The sequence below is a fragment of the Apaloderma vittatum genome, unplaced genomic scaffold, assembly GCF_000703405.1.
Source record: "Apaloderma vittatum isolate BGI_N311 unplaced genomic scaffold, ASM70340v1 scaffold2206, whole genome shotgun sequence".
Lineage (NCBI taxonomy): Eukaryota > Metazoa > Chordata > Aves > Trogoniformes > Trogonidae > Apaloderma > Apaloderma vittatum.
The window spans coordinates 95,656-114,497 of NW_009719809.1; the positions used below are offsets into that span (position 1 = coordinate 95,656).

Sequence of the window (18,842 nt, forward strand, 5' to 3'; positions counted from 1 at the left end):
TGGGCTGCGTCACGGGTGGGTTCCCTGTAGATACACACTTTTGGAAAAATTCTGATTATGGTTTTGACCCTGATTTTACTCAGTTGCTTCTAATAAAAGTCCTTTGTCTTCCAAAGAAACCGCAACTGAAAGATGTTTTAATTAATGCACCTTAATTACTAAGGTTAAGTTTAGATAAAACTGCCTGAAGTGTAACAAAAACAGTGAAAAAGCTGCTCTCCTGGTAGACTTATGCTTAGAAGACTGATTCAAGCAGCTGAGGATTTGGCAGAACTTGGTTTTGAAATTTTCTTTTTACTTAATAAAAAGATCTAGAGATTTTTTTTTTCTCTTTGATAGGTTATACAACTGGCTTGTTTCATCTTTATATATATGTGTTAACTGTTTTATATAATTTCCCTAAATTTTATACAAGACACCTGTTGCAGAGCTCTGAATTTCTCCTTCATAAGGAATCTTTGAGCCATCAGTTGGGACTGTTAATCCTTGTGCCAGCTGTTGTACTTAAATAATGAGTGGAGGTCACACTTAACAGAGATTAAGCTTACCTGAGGTCAGAAGAGGCCTTTCACTCCCAAATTGGACCTAGGAACACCAGGTCTAACCTGTTTACACATCTGATGGGATTTGCGGAGATAAAATCACTCAGGCAGACTTTGATTCTGCCATGCCTGACTTCCATCTAGTTGCAAACATTTAATCTGCATTTGTTTACAATGTGCAAGTTTAGATGGATTCATTTTTTTGGTTTACTGTTCCTGCTGGCACTGTTCACGCTACTCGCTCATGTGACTGTCTTCTTACTAGCTTCATAATTATCCTGTTAGGCAGGATGAGAATTTCTATCTTAGATGCTATCTATGTAGAAAAGGCAAATTGCTTTAATGACACTCGTAAAATTAAACCGGTCTATCTCCTGACATGTTCCAAGGTCTTCAAAAAGCCTCCATTTATAACCCTTACCTATTTTTAGTTAGGGATGCTCCATACCAGTTGATCCTGGTTATATGCATATACATTTATACCAGTTTATCCTGTTCAAACAGTGCAAAAGTTGTTTGCTGGCTAGGAGGTGAATCATATAAATCCATCATGGTTTTGGAAGAGCTGGACCTGTGTGCAAAGCCGTAGCCCTTGATTGCGCTCCGGCTGCCCTGGCTGGAGGGATACCTGCCTCACACCCTTTCAATAGAGCCTCTGGAAAGTCTCCTGAGAAGTGTCCTGAATTCCCTGCAGTGAAAACCATCAGGATTAGGCTCTCCTGCCTTGCCCAGCAGCAGTTTCATCTAAAGCGGACTGACTTTGCCCAAAAGCATGGGACAAGAACTCTGGCAGGGTTTGCTGCTGTGGCTGTTAAAGGAACTGATGATTTCAGGTGGGGAGTAGTAAACCAGAATGGCTTTTAGTTTCTCTACCCAGTCTAGCTACATCTATTGGATGTTTGACTGCTTGTTTGGTTATTCTGTAAACTTGGTGGGTAATGGGTGATATCCTCACACTGAAAAAAAATGGAATTGAAGTGACCGTATCCCATTGATTCATTTTAAATATCCCTAAGAGAGTACATGACCTGTCCTTTGCTCAGAAGATATTACTTGAATAATAAGTCAGCAGTCTGTGAAGCGCTAAACATGCATGCAACTTTAAACTCTGTCCTTGTTAACTAAAATAAAACCTGAAAGGTGCTTCATAGTTGTCGTGCGTTGGACAAGATGTGATCGTTCTTAAGTTGTAGCACTCAACTTCTTTTAGGCTTTCAAACTATTGACAGTCCATATGGTTTAAGATCCAAATTAGCTCCAAACTGTAAGGCTGTAATATGAGTATGCACAAAATACAAAGAATTATGCAGGAGCTTTTTGTTCTTGCTTTACCACGTGATTTATCCATGACTGAAAATACAACCAACATGTTATGTAGGTTGGAGCAAATTTTAATATTGGGGGATAGCAATTTTCCATCTACTAATAAATATTGCAAAGCTGTCATAAAAAAAGAAACAAGTAGAAGTTAAGCGGGTAGAAATGGCCAAATATTTGTTGAAACACAAAGCTAGAAAAAGCTAGAAATATGTTAGCTAAAGGAAAAACTGCCATCGTTGTATGCAAACATAATTTGTAAGTCTTTATCGAAGCTGTGTCAGCAGGAAATATTGGAGCTCTTCACAGGTGGTGGGGATGTGATTTAAATGACTTGCACTGAAAATACCTTAAATTTTCTATATAATCTTTCAAGATTTAGCTCTTACTGAGCTTTGGATACTTCTGATCTGGGGTAGAGAGTGGTGGTGTTGTTGTTATTACTACTATTTATAAATTCAGTGTTCCTCCAGATACATTTTAATTCTATTGTAGAGTTCGGTTGGAAAATTTTAAAAAAAAAATGGCTTTGGAAGAAAAAAAATGCACATTTGCATATTTAAAGAGTTTTCAAGAGAAAAGCAAATCTGTTTGTTAGTTCTTGTTTTCGTTGAATACATGGAGGTTGAAAATTCTCAAGTCACTTTTACAGTCTCATTAAATTGGATGGTGGAAGTTGTGAGCATCATCATCACTTAGAATGTAGTGCTGTTAAATGAAAAGGCAAAATCACTTCCTCGTTAAGAATTTTAGCTGATTACCTCTTCACAATTTTTTAATTTATTTTCTTTAGCTGTAGCATTTTTTCATATTTGTAATTCATGTGTAAGTGAACAGATGGGAACATTTTGCGTATAAAACTTAAGGATTGTTGAGGGAGGGGGTAAATGGTGAGGTTGTTTGCCCATTGATACTTTCAACCTAAGTTTATCAATTAATAATTTGCTGTGCATATCAGTTAAAAAGTTCCCACCCTACTGGTCCTGAATTCTTATGAGCAAACATCCACGTATGTACTACGGTGATTTCCTCATTTGATCCAGGGAAGGTTTTTGTGTAGGTACTGTAGAACCCGGGGATTGCTTTCCTTCTTAGTCCACAGAACCATGGTTTCGATTCAAAAGAAAGAAGAAAATGAGTAAGTGAAAGTAATTGAAGATGAGAGAAAGCTATTACTGTCCTTGGCACTATCTTTGTAGACAGATTGTTCCTTTTACTGTAGAAAAAAGTATGATCGGTCTCGAGAGGGTCCATTTTAGATCGACATGGTTTAAATTCAGCTCTTCAGGTGTTCTGAGGTTGTTCACTCATCAGTTCTTTTTACAATCCTGATTCCTCCCTTGGAACTTCTGTAGTGCTTTTCTCATACAAACGTACAGAATAGTATTTGCCTTGAGCTGCTTTGAGGTTGGAAAAAAAAAATAGCATAGTTGTTTACTGGGTCTAGCACGTACTGCAAGCAGCTTTCGGGGCAAATCAGGGCAAACTAGCATGATCTGGCAATTGGTTTAGGTAGCTGCATGTGACACTGGTGCAAAATCTGTGCTAAGCTGTCAATATCTGTCAAGACAGAAATAAAAAGCGTGTACCTTAAAATGTGAAGAGTGCGGGGAATAAACAGTTGCTGTGCTGCAGCCTATTCACATGGAAGATAACCCTGGTTAGGAATAATACAACAACCGGTGCTTATTCCATTAGTAGTTACCCACAGGCAGGACACCACTGCTAAGGTTAGTCATCTCCATGCCTTTTGTGTTGTTTTTTTTAATGGCGGAAGTGGACATGATTTAGGGTTTACATCTTATCCTCAGGAATGAATTTTCATTTCCGTGGTACCCTACAAAGCTGGCTAACAAATTCTTGATGCTTTTGGTATGTTAACATGTACAGTAGAAGAGTGTAAGCTGTTAAGTACTGCTCAGATGCTGCAGCTGAAAGATGCATAAATGTTACTCAGTGTAGTGGAGAAAAATAGAATTTATTTGAAAAACTGGAGGCAACAAATCTATTCCATTTGTATTTCTTACTCTTGTCTTTTTATAAAGAGAAAAATGCAATAGGCTCCATGCTCAACAGATGCGAGTAGTGTGCCTGGAGCATTGTGTTCCATGTATTTAATAAGTTATGTTGTAGGTGGGGGTGTTTGCATACATCTGCATTATTCACTGCAGCATTTTAGGTAATTCAGCTTTGTATCTGATTTCTAAACCCACTCTCAATAAGTTAATCTTCCATCTGCAAACATTCAACGTGTTAAGAAAAGGCTGATTTTAGGGGGAGGGAGGAAAAAGGAAGCGAACAAAGCAGCTGGCATTCCTTTTGAATTTGAAGAAAAATTGAAGATAATGTATTGCCTCGCACATGCCAGAACCCTTTTGTGGATCCTCAGCTATCATGGGCTGGCATATCTCCAGTTACTTGACTTAACAGAGCTGAAGATCAAGCCCTGGTTATCTTGAAATTCAAGGTGACAGAAGCTTTTGAAACAAACAACTGGGTTTATAGACTTGACCTGGAGAAAAAGGAATAAGTGACAGAGAAATGACTTTTCTGTTTGAATATAGAACTAGTACTGATGAAAAGAGAGAAAACGAGTCAGCCTTACTAATGTGGCAAAAATTTCTCATGCCTTCGCTGTTTTTTTTTTAATTGACATTTGTATAGAATTTGAGCTGTAGAATGGGGTGAAAGAAAGAACTAATCAAGCAACAGTAGGTCAGCCTCTTTATTTCAGTGCCACGCTTTTATTTCAGCATTATTTGCAAATACCATTGAAATGGTACGTACAAATACCAGTGTGCCAGTATTTTAATAGCTGGAGAAAGGTAGATGGGTCTTGATGATCTCTCTGCTTGCTGGGTGTTTATCCAAGTATACTCTGCCTGTGCTATGGCGTAGGACTGAAGAGAATATGCACAGCCCCATGCTGAAGTTCTACTTGCAAGAGGCATTGTAAAACTGGTGCTGTTTGGTTCCTTGTTAGCAGCTTCCCAAAAACTTTCCCAAGCAAATGTACCTCCTGCTGAGGCTAAAATATCAAGTGATATTCCCCAGGACTTGGCCTTTACGCACAAGAATGAAGGTGGTTTTAAATGCATAGAAGGTCCTGCTATAAGAAATTCATGCTGTGCTTGGAGTGGGCTTTGATATCTCTGCCAAACTCAGCGTCTCTTAAAATGGGCTTTCTGGAATGCTTGAAAATTGTAGGAAGGGAAGCTTTCTCCTCCCAGAAGCTGAAGTCTCTCAGGCTTGTAATGGGTTTGAAGCAGTCTTGTACTAGTTTTAAATGTTCTAACTGATAAATATATCATATCTGAAAGATGGAAAGTTGGGTTGTGGAAGTAGACATGAAGGGCTTTTGTTTGTCATTCAGATGAAGAGATGAAAGTTTTGGGTTGGTTGTTTTTTTGTTGTTGTTTTTTTTTTAAAAAAAAAGTTTTAAAAAAGTTAGGGTTTTGGAAAGCACAGCTCGATAAGCCTTTAGTTTCTCACCCTAGACTCTTACCCTTCTGAAATATCTACTGCATAGATATTTCCATACAAAACCAAGGATTCCAGATATCCTCCTGATTCCCTGTTGCAAAATGATGAGCCTGTGGTTGTTTTGCTTGTACATCAGTTCTCCTAAGACAGAGAGGTAAAACGAACAGGTTGTGCGTGCCAGCTCAAAATCTTTGTCTCATTTTGAAATTGCAGCAGCCATCTTAATGTATAATTTTCACTTTCTAGTATTTTAACCTTTCCTGTTACTGTGAAATATTGACTGTGGTGTTTTTAGCCAGGTAGATGTTTGTATCTAAACCATGAACTATGTGAAACTTACTCAAATATGCATTCAATTCCATCCAGTCAAAAGATGGACTGAGTTAACGAATATTTTGAGCAAGTGTAGTTTTTCAGGTAGCGTGTGAAACCATACCTTTGAAATTTGTAGGTTCACGTGGAAGCTACTAAGTTTTGGTTATATTTGATATGGTCGTTTGTTAGTTCTGTAGTTGAAATTCAGTTCCAGAACATAACAAAAAAACTTGAATTCCACAAGGTGAATCTGTTTAATTTTGTACGCTTTTGTCTGAGGCACTTTGAGTCCGCAAGATCCAATAGACTTAATTAATATAGCTTTGAAGTCTAGTGGTTGGGTTTTTTTGATCCTTTTCCTGATTTATTTGAACTCTTTCCATAGCAGCTGTATAAATAGGTGTCCTGGTGGCTGTTTGCATATCTATCTGCATTTTCACGTAAATAGTACTTTTAGCAGGAGTCTATGTACTGTGGAAGAGTTGGCGTGTGCTTTTAAAGTACTCAACCTTTAAGAAAATCCATTCCATGGCTAGAGGTGAACAAGTGACATGCCAAGTGTTTGCATTTGGCTTTAAAGTGCTTTGAGGCATAGACCAGTTCCTTGTTAAGAGTTTTCTGCTCAGGAGAAGGAGCTCCGTTTGCTGGAGGTTTTGGCACAGCGTGCTAACACGGTGCACGTCACTGGGGGCTCATGGCTTTTGCCAAGATGGTAATTAAGTGATCTCGTTATCTTTTTACAGAATCATGTCAACCCAGCGATGGATTTTACGCAGACTCCTCCAGGAATGCTGGCCCTGGACAACATGCTGTACTTTGCTAAACATCACCAGGATGCTTATATACGGGTAAGGCAGCTTCTTTGACATCTGTTTGGTTTCCTGTTGGCAATTATTATGTCCTGATTACGATTTACTCTGAAAAGAAGGTTCAGAAACCTGGTATTATTAGACTCTAGGAAGGCGAAAGGCATAATGCTGAAACATTACATCAGTCTGTAAAAGCTTTGGGAGAAAGCTGTACAACTGTCTAGCCTGCCATTGCTGGGTCAGATATTACGGATAGTACTTTTTTTCAAATAAGAAGGGAGATAAGCTTGTTCCTTTTTCAGATGCGTGATGGATGTCCATAAGCTCAGAAATGAGTAATTGTGCAGAATTCCCTGCTCTGCTCTTAAGTCTACCAAAAACTGTCAGGGTTTTCTGTGGAAAAGAGGCTTTGATGAGCAAATGCCTTGATAAGGGACTGAGTTGGCAGTGTCCTGAGAGTTTAGATGCTCTCACTAAAAGTGCTGCTGTAGGTGAGGTAATGCTTGGAGAAAAATAACTAAAAGGCATCATGATTCACTTGAACAACCTATTCCTGCCCCCTGCCCACTCCACTTCCTACATTTGTTATTTCAAGGGTAGTTAAAGCAAGTTCTGTGTTGTGTCCTTAGAGAAAGAGGCATACAGCCGAATAATACCTGCCTCTGAAGAGCACAACTTTTTGTGACCTTTATTGAAATCAGATGTTTTGCCAAGCGTAGAACCTAGCGAGCACAGATGGGAGTAGAGGCTGGTCTAGAAAAGGCAGCGTCTTGGGGTAGTAGGAATGGTTTAGCTGCCTGAGAAAAAGGGCACATGCAGACCTGATTAAAGGAGGTTGTGTATAGCAAAGAGGTAATAGACACACCAGTCATTTCTACTAAAGAGCAAAGAGTGAGCTTTTAATATGCTTTATCAACTAGTTTTTGCTCAAAGTAGATTAGTTTCAAAGCTCCAATAGCTTTGTAAAGGGCCTGCTGATGTCCAGGCCAGCTTAATCCATGGACATAATAGAAGACCACAAGATTTTAAGATCTGCTTTATATCTATCTTCTCCGTCTGAATTGTGGCAGTAAGTACTAAAAGAAACAGTGGTAGAATGCAATACAGCAATGCCTATAAACCTCCGAAATTAAGAGCTAGTTCACGTAGTGCAAGAAACTGGATGTTTTCTGGATAAACTATGCTGAGTCGTGGTTTTGTTTATAAAAAGAGAATTCATTGCTGTTAAAATGTAGTAAGACCTGGACCATGCTACATCATAGGCTTCTTTTAAAAATTCCAAGTTTAGAGAATATACCTAGGGGTAGGAAGTGCTCCAAAATAAGACAGTCATATTTTTTAAAAGTCTGAAAAAACTTAAAGAGGACAGAAATTCTGTTTGAATAGAGCTTTCATTGACATCTCTCATTTTTTTCTTATTTTTCATTTTCATGTTGCAAATGTTGTCTGAAAAATTGAGTCCAACGTAGTGTGTAATTCACCGCTCTTTAGAAAGGACTTAGTTGCTGGCTCAGCTTTGTTTCTATAATGCAGTATTTTTGCTGCTACATTACTGAGGATTTTTACTGGTTTTATTCTTGTGTGGTTCCTGTTAGGAGACTGGGTGCCTCATGTATTTCCCACCTGAGAAAGAATACGCGTACGGTGAGGCACGCTCAGATTAAATTGCTTGCGCAAAGCTGCTTTGGGAACTGTTCTTATTTTCAACTTGGCCCTTTGCAGTACAGTTGACTGCTGTGCCAGGGGTTAACTCCTAAGCCCTAAAATGAGATAATATCTGTGCTTTGCAGTAATTAAAAGCTGTGACTGAAAGCCAGGGTTGGTTTGACACAAACCTGAAAAATAGGAAGTTTCTCCTGACAGAAAGTAATGTATTAAGCAAAGGCACTATCAGGAACTCATAATGGTTTCACTGGCGTGTTTTAGTGGGCAGCACAAATCACTGCAGGCTGACTTGCTGCTTTCTTGGGATGCTCAAGCTGCACAGCCCTTCCTAAGGTATCTTCTTGTATTACTGAAAATAAAACCAGGTAAGTTGAAGCTGGAAGACAGGCCATAGGTACTCTTTTTCCTTATTTGAATCTTTCTTACCTATTTCCCCACAATGCATTTCTCCCATTCAACTTTTTCTTTTTGGATTCTTGTTCCTGAAACTACAGTAATACGTTTTCTTTACTTGCTGTTTTCCTTCAGACAAACACAGTGGTGTTTTTCTTTTTTTTTTTTTTCAGCCTTTGAGCTACTTGGTTTTGAATCTCAGATTTTCGTTTGCAATATGACTGGATCCTCCAGAATAAAGGTTGTTTAATGGAGGGGGAAAAACCTACCTGTTTTCTTTGTATGCTGTCTTTAGCTATCTTTTGGATTTTTTTTTTAAAAGTTTCCTATTGAATTGGTTTCCTGTTGAGTTAGCTTTTCTTTCCATTTTTTTATTAGTTGTCTGATGCTATCAGAGACTGATAGGCACTGCATTTTTTTCATGTTCCACTTAAATAATCAATCGCTGTCGTCAGAGACTTTGCTTTTAAAAGGTGGTGACATAGTAAATGGAATCATTGATGGAAGTAATATTGAATCTCTGCAAGAAATTTTGAAATTTTCCACAGGAAATAATTGGCAGCTCCCCAAGCTACATAATTATAGGACAGTCAGAGTGTATAATTAAAGTTAACAGTGAAGAAGATGATTGGAATAAAGCTTTGTGACAGATAATCTTTCTTTTTTGTTCTTTTGGAGCAGACAAGTCTCCCCCGCTCCGGTTCCAATTTGTTCCTTTCCAAAACTGCTTCAGCTTCACGTTCTACTAATTTTAAAAGTAAAATTATAAGTTACCATTTAAAACAGACTTTATTCAGTGCAGACATCTTGAGATTTTTCTTACTGATAACTTGTAGCACTGTGCCGTCAAAACTTGCTTGAGTTTAAAAAGAGTCTGAGGAAAAACTTTTCCATGGAATTACTATTATGCCACCATTTCTATTAGTAACTCCATTTGTTAATGTTCAGTCACTGATTTTGTTTGGGAATCTGTGGTGCAGATCCAATTTGTTTCCAAGACACAATGAGGAGGGAGGTATAAATATGTGAAACAAATATTCCGCATACGTGTGTGTTTGTGAGTGTGTATTCATTTGCCTGAGTCTGTTTTTTTTGTATGGATGCACTTCAGGGATTATTGATGTAAAATATTGATGTAAATTGTAATATTGATGTAAAATATTTACTTGATTTGGTGTAAAGTACAAGTGAAATGAATGCAAATGGAGCCCTCCTAACCTAGAGATTTGATAGTTGTTGTCCTGTGTTTAAATGTACCGTGTTTGTTCCTGGGGTGCTTCTCTAGAAACACTGGCTTTAGTTTTGATAAGTTGACCGCTGTAGGTGCAGTCAGTGTTCACTCAGGTGTTTGTGATAGCAGGCAGCAAAATCAAAGTTACTGCTCCAGTTGTGAGTGGAGTACCATTTTTTTTGGATCTTGGCTAATTTAACGGTATTTCCAGGCAGAAAGAGCAGATGCCATGGGGTAAACTAGATTTATAGCAATTACACCTTAGCTTCTAATGCGCTGCCATTGCAATGCTCACTTATTTTACATTTTCCTCACAGGCATCTAGCTATAGTGATTTCATCTGAGAAGGAGTGTAGGATTTTACTTGGAGAGTGTTTCACAGTAAACCAGCCAAGTCATAAAGAAATCCTACATGACATTGTCTCTGGTGGGGCCCACATCTTCTAATGCATTTGCGATCAATGACTGACAAGTTGCTGCCTTGTCCCTGTCTTCTGTGCTTATGACCTGCCATATTCTAGCAGATGTCGCTGCTTCTTTGGGGTGAGATTCTGCCTTGAGAAGACACGTAGTCTGTCTCCTCATTGGGTTTAAGCACAAGAGATTGGTGCTTCAGGCAGAAATTGCAAATAAACTTAGCAGCTCTGGGGCTGAGCAATGGCTGTCCACCTATTTGGATTCCGCCCAGCTGTCTACTCAAATTTACGCCCAATTCTTTCTCACTTATTAGGTTAGTAGGGAAAAATAAGTGTTCCTTGGAAAGGAAAGCATGAAATTCAAGTCCCTCATCTGTAGAAGAGAAGATTTATTCTTTTTTCCCCACTGTTTTTTATCTATTTCATGCAAACTGAGATGTAAGATTTTCAGTATAAAATATTGTCACCAGTATGGAAAACCAATATTGAAATCTATGCTGAAAAGTTGGTTTTATTAATCCCTTGTCTTATAATGGATCCATTGCTACTACGTTATTGTGAATAGTGTGTAAGATATTTAGTGCCACACTCATAAATTTTCTCTTCTGATGTTTAAAACAAAATTTAAAAGTTATTAAAATGTTCCAAATCAGAGCAACGTTTGAACTTCGGCTGTGCCAAGAGTTATTTTGATTGCCTGAAAATTAAAAATTGAGTTGGTTTAGGGTTGGCAGTAGAAAATCCCATTTCCCCTGTATCTGCTGAGCTGGAAAATGGGTTACTTACACAGCTGCGATGCAGAGACGCTTCTTCCCCAGCAGCTACTCAAGTTGCCACTTTGGAGTAGGTTGAGGAGGAAGCTCTTCTCCTTTTGAAGCTTTCAGGAGTGGCCGCTGAGGAGCAGGTGCTAATTACGAGTGCCGGTGGTGCAGGCGGGAAGATCGCCGGCATCCTGCAGAGCCCTTGCAGATCTTTAATTGGTTGAATCACCGTCAGACTGCCTGCCGTATACTTTCGAACCCATGCAGTTGTCATACAGGAGGCTGCCCACACATCCTTCCGCCAATTCACAAAGTCTCCTCATGCCTACTCATTCTAGCCTGATCAGATATGAGTAGTCCGACATAATTTCAACATTTTCCAAAATAAAACTGAGCTTGATTTCTGCCATGCCTGTTTTTTTTCCCCCTCAGAAATGACAGGAAAAGGGATGTGATTTGTTTCTTTTCTTCTGAATGCAGAGAGATTTTTTAGCTTTCTGCTAAAAGTGAGCTTTGCTCCATGAGTCTTCCTGGCGTGTCTCATGAAGGAATGCAGTTTTCCACATGAAGATTTCAGGGAGAGCATTGCCTTCTCTACGTTTGTGTGGGCCGTGGAGGGAGTGCTTTTTTTTTTTTTCAAACTGGGCCAGGTCAACACCAGATCACTCCCCTTCTGCCTGTGGGAAATAAAGAGCACATCCTGGTACTGCTTCTGACATGGGACTGGACCTTCTCATCTTGGCTCTTACCACCATGCTTTACAGTTATTGGGTTGGTTCTGCATGAGGTGGCAAAGAAAGGAGTAAGATACATAATATTTCAAGACAAACCACCTTGTGTTTAGTTTTTGATGGAAAATAAAGACAATAGAAGCGTGCTTCATGCAAAGGTGTTTGTTTGAGGAACAACATTTATTGCAGAGCCATCCAGATTTAGTTTGTGGTAGTTTGGCACTAGATTTGTTGTAGAAGAGGGAGCGAAAAAACTACACCATCATGTTCCAGCAGAAAAGCAGCTATTAAAAAATTTAAGACATCTTCGTTAGAAGTGTTTTATGGCTGCAAAGTTGAACACTGCCCTAATATTACCACGACAATTTGAATTCACCCTCCTACCTGTGTGTTACTATATAGTGACCTGATCAGATGCTTTTCTTTTCCTCCTGCCCTGTATGGCTGTGTCACTGTCTCCTGGCTGCTTTGCACCTGTGTTTTGTCAGTGGCTCCTTTCTTCTTCTTTCTCAGTATCTGTAGTAGGTCTCTGCTCTCAAATCTTGGCTTGAATTGCAATTCTAGTTCTTTCCTGAGGGAGGCAGGCGTAACTGTTCCTCGATTTTAGTTTTGCCGTGAGGAATTTCTGTAATGCCTCAGGGAAGTAAAGGAAGGCTGAGCTAAGGGAGAGGGGAAGCACGGGAAAATGGAAATAAAATAATGAAGATAGACAAGTTGGAGAGGACAGTGCTGAGGGAAGGATCTTGGAAGGGTGCTGATGCTGAGATTGAGGCAAATGACAAGCTGCCTCAGGAAGAAAGCAAAACTGGTGAAGAGGATGAATGGAAGCAAGTCCACAGTAGAGTCCCTTATCCTTCTCAGGAAGCATATCCTTAAGACTTGCTTCCTAAAGTTGCTTAAAGCATCTAAATTAAAAGGCAGTGGTGAAGCCTACTGTAAGTAATAAGGAGGCTCAGGAAAAGGAAAAGTAGTGTTACGGAAAGTAGGGGCATCCGTGCAATTTTTGGATATTAAAATGCCGCCTGACTTTTCATTCTGGGTCTGAGGAGGTTTTTACCATCCTTACTAACTAGCACTCTGAATCTCTTGCTATTAACCTACAGCAGACTGAGAGGAAACTGGCTTGTATTAATGTGGGATCATTTTAGATTGCACTACAAAACAGGTCTGGGAAAATGCTCCTTTTTAATAGGGCAGCAATGCTTGTTAAACTGTCTGCTGTGAGATTTATTGTCAGTATTGATGCAGCTGTAGTGGGTCTTGCCTTTCACTTCTGTGTTTACTTCCTAATCATAATGAATCTCTCTTCTATTTTGCCAATCTCTGAGGTTGGTTCAGGAATCCAAGAATTACATCTGCAGTTGCTGTGGGCAGGATACTTTGAACCAAGTTCATCTTTGATGTGGGTGATTAAGGGGTGGGCTAAATCAGTATTTCTTCCCCGTGAAGGAAGAACATTGCCATCCGGTGGTTTCATCTTCCTGGATTCTGATGAGGAAGCTTTTGAATATACCTGTCTTTGAAACTTTTTTTTGTCAGTCATTAACTCTTAGTTGCAGGTATAAGCTTCGTTATTGAAGCTGGTGCAGATTTTTAAGCCCAAGGTAGTTAAGTGTGGAAAATCCTTCATTTAGTCCTCAGCCTCCCTGAGGGCCTGCTTTGTCCTCCTGAGGGTAGTGATGGACTTGATGAATAATTCAATGGAAGATCACAAAAGAATACCACTGTAACATTAGAAAATGTTTTGATTCTGTTTTGAGGTGGGTTTTTTTTCTCTTTTGCATTATTCTTCTGTGGTCTTGGCAAGACACTTGATCTTGTGGTTGAAAGCAACAACTTAATATATTCCGTATGGAGGAATATTCTTCCCTGTATCTCTTTAAATGTTTTGTTGGACAATTGGATGTTGAGCGCTGCCTTCCACTTCTTGAAAAGGTTTCAGAGGAAACGGGGTCCTTGAGGCAATTCGTAGGGCTAAATCTCAGAAGAAATTCAACTCTCACCAGCTGCTGACTAACACTGCCTGAAATGTTTGCCTTGGCAAACACGATCAAGCCTTCATATTTCTCTTCCTGATCACTCTGGGGTTTTTTGGTAATTGGGAAATGTTTCTTTTCTGTAATCTAAATAAGAGGAGAAGTGTATATATATATATAGTAGGTAACTTAAAAACAGTAAAACCTGTACAGATCTGTATTCTGCTACAAATAGCCATGCCATGTAATAGGCTACAGTGTCTTTTCTGTAGAAATGTCAAGAAAATGGATAACACTGGTTTCCTGAAAATTTCACCTCCTTGCATTTTTAAAAACATTTTTAAACCTCTTCCTTTCTCCTCTTCTACTAGACAATTTATCTCAATCTTCTTGTACAATTTTGTCTCATTCTATGCTTCCCTCGCTTTCTCTTTTTCCCTCCCTTTTCCTGAGTTGCAGTTGTTTCACTGTGGGTTGTTTTTTTTCATTTGTAGTTACTTTTTAGAAGAACAGTCTACTTTTTAGGAAATCAATTTTCTCCTGTCTTGCTCATTAATGTCTTTTTATCACTCAAACTTTTCCAGACTGACCTCTCTTTGTACTTTTCTTTCCCTCTTGTTTCCTTTTTCTTGAGATTTTTGCCTGGATTTTTTTTTTACTTTTCTCTAAAGAACAAAAAAAAACCAAACATATTGTTGAGTGTTTCATGTCATGGTTGTTTTCTGCTTTGCCTCATGGTAATGGGGAGCATTGATCAAAGGAATTGTATTGTGCGCTGGGTGTAGTTTTTGTCTGTATAACGTGCAGTGTATTAAAAGCCGTGTTTCCATGGTAGACCTGCCCAATTCTGTAGCTCTGGAAGGACTGAAGAAAGGAAGAACTAGCAGAATTAGATTCCTAATATGAAAGTAAAGGGAAGCCAAGCAGACCAGAAGTGAGGTAGGACAAAAGGAAGATGGAACACGAGTCAGCAGTGAGCCCAGGTGGCCAAGAAGACCAAGAGCATCTTGACCTGAATCAGAAATAGTGTGGCTGGACAAGGTCTTTTCCAAGCCAAATGATTCTGTGGGTGCCAAGAGTTCTCCTCTGCAACGTCCCTGGTTTCTGTCCTTAAACTTTTGTTTCCTCCAGGCAAAACTTAACCATCGTACCTGCCGATTATGGATCTGCAACTCACTGTGGGTTTGTCAGGGGGAGGAGGAAGAGGAAGAGGATAATAAGGTGTAGCCAATTCATTAGCGTTAATGATAAACCTCCACTTGAATGAAGGTTGTGTGGGCTTCATGACTTCCTCACCACTTTGCTTTCATGAGTGAAATAGCTGTTGTGATAAAAGCTTGAATCAAGCCAGCAGTATGCTCTGTATGCTCAGTAGCCATGCAAAAGTATATTCAGGCTAGAGCTGTGTGTTATGTTTCTTTCTCTTCTATTGTTTTCTCCAATTTATGAAGTAAACATGTCCATTCTCTGCTTATTTCTCCTCTATAACCAGAGTGATAAAGGAAGTAACAGTAAAATCACATCCTTAGCAGCAGTATTTATGGTATTTTACTTTGAGACAGGGTATGACTTGCGAAGCTGTGAGGAGTATTACAAATAAAATAATGAATGTTGTAAATCCATTGCCAAGATTAGGAATGATTTCTCTCTAGATATTTATAAGAACCTCTTTTTTTTTTCCTTTCCCTTTTTACCACTGATGTTTCTTACAGAAGATCCGTAACTGTCAAATTTGCCTAAAGATATTTAGATGCAGTAACGGGCCTTCCATTCTTCTTTCTTACAGAAATGTAACATGTCAGCTCTGCTTTATTTTGCATGGCAAATGCTAAAAGATGGTGCTTGCAGGGATTGTGTTGGAGGATCATTTCAAGGCTACTTTACATATTGATTACTCGAATTGCCATTTAATTTGCTGTATAGCAATATGCAGTGCTTTAGCTATTTCTCTGGTGTTCTTATTGGTAGCTGCAATTCTGCCTTACATTATATGCATATACGGTGTCACCATCAAATATTTATGTGCTCATGAAATGTTAATATGTCGGGTTAATGCAAGACTCAACAAAATGCATTTGCCAGAAGGGAGTGGGAATGTCGATCCAAGTTCTTCCCTCCCCCTTCCCCTTTCATTTTGCCTCTCCATTGATTTTATTACCCGTGTTTCTCTGCTGTATCTAAATCTGTGTCAAAGCAGTATGCAGCTTTTATGTTTTATTACGTGAGTGATAAACCACAATAAGAATAAACCAAGAGAAGTGATCCGAAGGACGTGTCGAGACGCAGCATTATGTTGCACTCGCGCTACTGTGTCGTTGCGCCGGCGCTGGGTATGGAATTGTAGCACTGTCTTCCATGAAAGAGGCTGAAGCAGGGTGACTCAGCCAGAATGCAAAGGCACGTTCCTGTGTTCTTTAAGCAGTGGCTGCAGCAACATAAACCAAAAAATTGTAGGGGTCTTGCTGTGGTTTGGTACAGATATTTTCCAGAGGTGACGTGGAACGACTCTGTATGGTTTAAAGCACCACGTTTAGAAGGGAAATTAACTCCTCTTGGCAGATCGAATGTGATTCTGACCCCGTCCTGTCGGAAAGGTAAAAATTCATAGAGGTCCAATGCTTATACCCCTAATGACTTTCTCAGCTTCTGTGCGACATCTAGGTGATTATTTATTTATTTATTTATTTTTAAAAAACGCAACTCCATCACTGGATGACAAAACAAAGTGATTATCCATTCTCATAGCACAGAGAGCAACCATCTTCTTACATCCCTGAGTGATGAGTTGGGAAAAGAGCATCAGCTAGAGACTGCCCTTTGTACAGCCGAATTAAAATAGATGCTTGGGGAAGAGGCTTTGGAGTGCTCCCACTTGCTTTTGGATTTTTACTCTTTTCTCTCTTTTTACCTTTAACTGCTTCACAGAGAAGGGTTCTGGACATAAGAGAGCACGAAGCGGTCACAACTCAAATGTGGAGAGGCAGGGGAAGGTTTTGCTGTCATCCATGCATCGCGTTGCTCTCCTTCACCTATCCTGCTGGGTTTACATGAAGTTCCAGCCTTGGAGCCTCTTGCAAAAAAAATCCTTTCTTGGGTGTCAAAAATCAAAAGATTTAAGGCAAACAGACAATGCCTATAAAAAAACCCACAACCAACAAAAAAACGCAACCAAACAAAAAATACAATGAAGTAGTAGACAGGAGGAATTCAAAGCAGAGAGCAATGACTAAACACCTGGTTGTGAAGAAAATTCAGAGAACCTCTGAGGTTCTCTGGTGCTTGGCAAAATGTCTTGCCTTTGAAATTCTGTTTTATTCCTGTGTCCCTCGTCCCCAGACTATGCAGCAGCTGCTTAGGATGCACTTTATTTCTTCCTTTTCTTTTTTTTTAAATAGCAAGTTTTGTTACTGCAAAGACAAATCTTACTGTGAATCTGTTTTGACCATTTTTCTTTTTTTTCTCAGCTCTTATTTTGCTCTCCTTTCATGCTCACAGCTTCAACTAAACCTATAATATTTTTATAACTGATTTTTTCATCTGTGGTGAAATCTCTTGTTTAGTGCCAGGGAAAACTTTATCCCAACTGTATCTGATATTGCAGAACTTAACGGGTGTAAAAATATGCAAGGAATTCTTTTCTCTCTTTGTTTTACGGTGTCACTCAACAGAGAACACAAAGGCACTCTCTCTCCTTGAGTCGTTTTTGCAGCATTCATAGGCTTGATGCAAGACTGATAATTCCCTGAAATGTTTGCACACAAGCACAAGTTTCTTCCATAACAGAGAAAATGCACAGATTTTCTTCCTTTGTGGACTTAAGTTGGATTTTTGATGTTTAGACCTTTTTTTTTTTTTTAAGCTTGAATCCAGCTGTGCAATTTCTGTCCCAGGTTTTTTGTGATTTTTTTTTTTTTTTTTGCTTGGTTTTATTTTGAATCATTCCTTCTAAGTGTGTTCATGACTATAAATCATTACATCTAATTCTCTTTAACTGGCAAATTTGAAATTGAGCTATTTCTTTCTCTGTGGCTTCTACTACAGTTTCTGTAAGCCAGGGATGGTACCGAATAGAATGTTGCCTGGGAATGGCAGAGCTTCCCAGTTGGTCATGGAGCAGCTCTGCTGCTGTGTTGCTGCCTGCCTCAGACATGGGTCATTTAGCTGGGGGACAAAGACAAAGTTTATGAAAACACAGCCTCCTCATATGGTTTCCTAAGTTCAGCCTGGTATATCTTGTAAACTTTGGATGAAAAGGACAGTGCTTCAACTCACAGGTTCTTCATATTGATTATTTTCCATTTTGATTCCTCTTTCAGATTGTCCTGGAGAACAGCAGTCGAGAAGACAAGCACGAGTGCCCGTTTGGTCGAAGTAGCATTGAGCTGACAAAGATGCTGTGTGAAATACTCAAAGTGGGAGAGCTGCGTAAGTTGACCTGTTTGTTTTGGCTTCTAAGAACCGTGGAGTTGAGTTTGGTGATACCTGAAGCTTATTGCAATGCAAGAATTTTCTTCCGAGAATCGTTTCTCATTGTGGTTACCGGTTGAACACTGGCACTCAAAATGACTGTCTGCTTTTGTGTGTCTTTTACTAGTTTGTGGGAGTGCCTCAGGGATGAGGATGGAGTAGGGCAGATGGATACCTGGTCTCTGAATCTCTTCACTGTGAAGCAGGGTAGTTGCAGCATTTGTAGCCGGTCAATACATTTCCCATTGGAGGATTTGGTATAGGAGACTTCATGGTGTTGCTATTCCCCGGGCTTGTCCATAGGTTGGTTTTACATGAGTATCATATTCATTCCGTGTGGAGTTGCTCATCTAAGCTGACACATCACATTTTCTCTTAGATAGCTAAAGCTTTATCTAAACACCAGATGATATATGTATCATTTACTCTAACAGTATGATATGAAATATTGTATTTTAATACAGGATATTAAACAAGGTATTTTAAACAAGCTGTCTTTGGCTTCGATTACAGTCCCTTGACAAATTGTTAGATACTATCAAGTAAAAGAGCATGTCTGTATCTTCATTAGTCTCGAGTGTTGGTGTTTAACTCTGTCAATATATATAAACTTAAGTTACCCGTCAATAATATTTTGGATCCAGCTGCAGTCTCTTTTGGCAACCACTACCATCAGCTTCGTTTTCCATGTCGTACAAGCAGGGGGTACAACTGAGATGCTTTATTTCCTTCAGAG

General features: G+C 39.3%; 1 protein-coding gene across 1 annotated transcript in view; it reads left to right on the top strand.

Annotated features, from left to right (window-relative positions):
* LOC104274962 (engulfment and cell motility protein 1) overlaps positions 1 to 18,064 on the top strand; it is a gene marked incomplete at its 3' end in the record, with an annotated part of 91,739 nt that extends 73,675 nt beyond the window's left edge. Inside the window, exons 13-14 of the mRNA XM_009870762.1 lie at positions 6,401 to 6,505; positions 17,956 to 18,064. Of these exons, the coding sequence (XP_009869064.1) occupies positions 6,401 to 6,505; positions 17,956 to 18,064 (214 nt within the window). The remainder of the gene's footprint in view (positions 1 to 6,400; positions 6,506 to 17,955) is intronic.
* Between the last annotated feature and the right edge of the window lie 778 nt (positions 18,065 to 18,842).